Source organism: Dama dama, chromosome 18, assembly GCF_033118175.1.
Source record: "Dama dama isolate Ldn47 chromosome 18, ASM3311817v1, whole genome shotgun sequence".
In the NCBI taxonomy this organism is placed as follows: domain Eukaryota; kingdom Metazoa; phylum Chordata; class Mammalia; order Artiodactyla; family Cervidae; genus Dama; species Dama dama.
The window spans coordinates 101,969,459-101,973,658 of record NC_083698.1 but is presented as its reverse complement, the minus strand read 5'-3'; the positions used below and the strand labels follow the sequence as shown (position 1 = coordinate 101,973,658).

The following is a 4,200-nucleotide window of genomic DNA, read 5'->3' as shown; positions in this document are numbered from 1 at the left end:
AAGAACCCACCTGCCACTGCACGAGACATAAGAGACTTGGGTTTGATCCCTGAATCGGGAAGATCCCCTGGAGGAAGTCATTGCAACCCATTCCAGTATTCTTGCCTGGAGAATCCCATGGACAGAGGAGTCCATAGGGTTGCACAGAGTTAGACACAACTGAACAACTTAGCACGCATTCACCATATTTCAGAGAGAACAAAGTTCCTCCTCCATGTTGCCCTTTGGTATTCGTCACATTAGCCTGTCCTTCCACAGCACTCTCCTCAGGGCACCCTTGACCTCTTTGTTCCTCAGGCTGTAGATCAGCGGGTTCAGCATGGGGTTGAAAAGACTGTAAAACAGGGAAAGGATCTTCCGCTGCTCCTCAGGGTGGCGGGACTTGGGGGCCATGTACATGACGATGGCACTGCCAAAGAAGAGCCCGACCACGCAGAGGTGGGAGGAGCAGGTAGAGAAGGCCTTTCCGTGGCCCTCACCTGACCGGGTCCTCAGGATGGTGGCCAGGATGCGCGCGTAGGAGAGCAGCACCAGGCAGAGTGGCCCGACCAAAACCAACACGGAAGCAGCAAAGATGACCGCTTGGTTCAGCCTGGTGTCAGCACAGGCCAGCTTGAGGACAGACAGGATTTCACAGAAGAACTGGTTGATTTCGTGAGGCCCACAGAAGGGCAGTCTCAGAAAGAGAACTAAATGGACCAGAGCCAAGAGGAAGCTTAAGACCCAGGATGTGATGGCCGAGACAGAGCACACTCTCCAGCTCATGATGAAAGTGTAATGCAGGGGGTGGCAGATGGCCACGTACCTGTCATAGGACATCACCACCAAAATCAGGCACTCTGTGGCAGCAAAAGCCAGGTATAAAAATGTCTGCATGATGCAAGGAACAAAGGAGATGGTTCTTTTCTGACTCACAAGATTTGCCAGCATCTTGGGGACACTGTTGGAGGCATAGGATATGTCGATGATGGCCAACTGTGAGAGGAAGAAGTACATGGGGGTGTGAAGTCTTGAGTCTAAGCAGATAAGCCCCAGGATGACTGCATTCCCCAGAAGGGTAAGGGTGTAGAAGAGAGAGAAAAGACCAAAGAGGAAAAACTCCAGTGCTGAATCGACCTCGAATCCCAGGAGGGTGACTTCTGTGATCCATGTCTGGTTGCTTCCCATGCTCCTGGGTAGAGACAGAGAAGCCCCCCTCTGGGACAGGAAGGTCAGAGCTGCAGGGAAATTAAGACACAAAATACCTTCTGAGTGTAACCAAGTGAGCATTTGGAAATGTATTACTTTGGATGGATTTCCTACAATGTATTGTTAGATATATTGTTAAAACTAATTCTGCGTGCTCATATTTATCAGTAAAAGTTATCCTTGTACCAAAGAAATAATAGCATATATATATGTAACATTTATTATAGATAATAAAATGTAATAGAATCCATTACTATATACTCTACCTAACACAATGCACATTCACATGCACACATACAAAGTTTGGGAGAATTCAATTTTTCTGGCTTCCCTTCAAGGCTATGAGTCTTGATTATTAATGCAGTTAGAAGAAAGAGAACCCTGACAAACCATCTCTAAAAAGAGATAGTTTTATTTTCTAGGCTTGCTTGTCTTCTTGGTCCGAGATATGAAGCTATTAGGGTCCTCTGTTCTTTATATGTTGCTTTTGTTTACATATCCCTTTACCTTCTCACTTGCTTTTCTATCCACTAGTTTCAGATTTGAAGTCCTTAAAAATATTTGATAACTTCTTAAAGCAAATTGTTCCTTTGCACAGGAATAAGTAATGGCAAAATCTTGAGCAAAAAGGATTTGTTGAGTCTTAGAAACAGGAAAGAAAAAAAAGTCCAATGTTCCTGAACCATAGTGACAAAGAGGTTGTAAATATTCATTGTTATCTTACTGATATTTTAAACAATTTGGAACTGACACAAAATGTGTAAGTTGGAATGGATTTAAATATTTGGTTATTTCTATAATAGAATATTATATAGCCATTTAAAAGGATAATATAGAATTTTATATGGTGATGAAAAATTTTCCACATAAAGTCAAAGCATGTGTACATGATTTGGTTCATATTTCAAAGTTTAACATATCTATACAAAAGTGTCTTTGGGGTCTATTTGTATATATGCAGGAAAACTCTGTGATTTAAACATGAAACTCTTTACACTGATTATCTCTAGAGAGTAGGATTATACAGGAACTTACCTTTTGAATTTATACGGTTACTGTTTATTTTTTTAATAAATGTGCACTACCAAAAAAAGACATTTAAAAAATCTACTGTGTAACATAGAAGCAAAGTTGCACATTTTTCTTATTCAAGAGTAGTACTCAGGAAGTTGTAACAGGAATGTCAAATCTGAGCAGATTCTTAGAATTTCAAATGGGGGAAATGAGTCACCATATTATGTTAACTGAAAAATAGTTAACATACAACAGGAAAGAGGAAATTGAAAATTTCAATATCATTTTTGTTTACTGAGATTCTGAATTATCCTGATAAATATCATGATCTTCCATCGAGTCAAAGTAGAAAAAGATTTCAAATCAAGTTGAAAATTACTGCAACATCCACCTAAATATGAAGGGAAGCACAAGAAAAGAACTGTTTTGAAGTTGCACAGGAGAAAAATATTGACATAATTGATCATTGCCATGAAACTGCAAATTCCAGAGAAATTTGCCCTCTGTGAGCTCTGTGTCTCATCCCACATGGATCTGGTGTTTCTTTTAGAAGGAGGTGGTCTATTACACTAATTCCAAAGTCTAGGGTCTACACTTTACTGGATCTCCAAAGAAATGGTAGCAAATTATGGTCAGTGAGTATCTCACTAAGTCACTCAAATGTTATTAACTAATTTTTAGCTGATATATTTTTAGCTTTTAAAATTCATGCAAACAGAGCACAGTTAAAAGATATATATCAAACTTCTAATTAGCAGATACAAAATGAGAAACTGTCTAATTTTCTGGATGATGCAAATTTAATGACAAAATGGAATTTGCCACTTAAGGACATATCAAATATTGTGTTAATAGGTGTATGACTCAGACTAAATAGAAAGGCTCTTAATACCTGAGACTTCCAGAATTATGGATATTTTGTAAATTTTTAAGACTCTTTTTGAGTAAGCAGTTTCTGTCATCAAGGAAAGCAAGGAACAAAAGCAGTAACAGAAAATTATATAATGAACTTCAGAAAAAGTCTCATATGCTTGTGTTTGCTGTGGCCCTGATGCAAAGAACTGATTCACTGGAGAAGACCCAGATGCTGTGAAAGACTGATGGCAGGGGGAGAAGAAGACAGGGTGACAGAGGATGAGATGGTGGGATGGCCTCACGGACTCAATGGACATGCATCTGAGCAAGCTCCAGGAGATGGCGAAGGACAGGGAAGCCTGGTGTGCTGCAATGCATGGGGTTGCAAAGAGTCCTACATGATTTAACAACAAGAGCTAACCAAAACACAGAAAGCTGGAAAAACTAAATTTCTTTCCAAAGAGAATGTTTAAAGGAGTCATGGGAGATCTCCAGAAAGGGAAGGTAGGTAAGAGCTTGAAGAGGAAGGAAGAGCAGGCTGAGTCAGGGCCTGAGATGGATCCTGGGGGAGTAACCAAGGCAGAGCCCAGTGGGCTCAGCTTTGATGTGATGTCTGGGTTCCTGCTGCACCTAAAAGGGACCTTGGGAAGCAGGCACAGGGATGCTTCAGTATCAAACATGCAAGGCATTAGCCTCCTTTCCCCAAATGATTAGAATTGTTTGAGTTCATAATTCAAATAATCTGCAATTATAGAGTCTTACATATAATACTTTGGTAAAATATTTTTGAATGAAACCAGTAGCCTAGGAAAAAAATTTATTTTCAAAAGTCAGCAATAATTAAGGAGGCAAAAATTTCTTTGTGGAAATAGTTCTTTCATCAGGTATGAATTCCAGACAAACCATATATAACATTGGGTGTCAACTGCACTCTTTACACTTTTGTAGAAAGGTCGTGAAGAGGCAGCGCTACAGTGGTGGCTGTCTGCTCAAACTATTAATAATCAGCACCTTTGTGAGAACAAGATAGAAAAAATAGAATAAAGAAAGCAATTATCTCCCCTCTAAACATGCAATGATTTCCTGCATTTTTAAAATGTTAGTTCAACAAGTCAGATTTTTTTTCCTCCAAGAAGACTCCTG

The 4,200-nt window shown here is 39.8% G+C and overlaps 1 protein-coding gene across 1 annotated transcript; it reads right to left on the bottom strand.

Annotated features, from left to right (window-relative positions):
• Window positions 1-234: 234 nt before the first annotated feature.
• LOC133072944 (olfactory receptor 2A12-like) lies at window positions 235-1,167 on the bottom strand. The gene has a single exon (XM_061166481.1). It carries the CDS (start codon window positions 1,165-1,167, stop codon window positions 235-237), a length of 933 nt encoding a protein of 310 aa, XP_061022464.1.
• Between the last annotated feature and the right edge of the window lie 3,033 nt (window positions 1,168-4,200).

Bases quoted from the DNA above. Each gene is read 5' to 3' on its own strand.
- LOC133072944 (XM_061166481.1), bottom strand. From the start codon at position 1,167: ATGGGAAGCAACCAGACATGGATCACAGAAGTCACCCTCCTGGGATTC.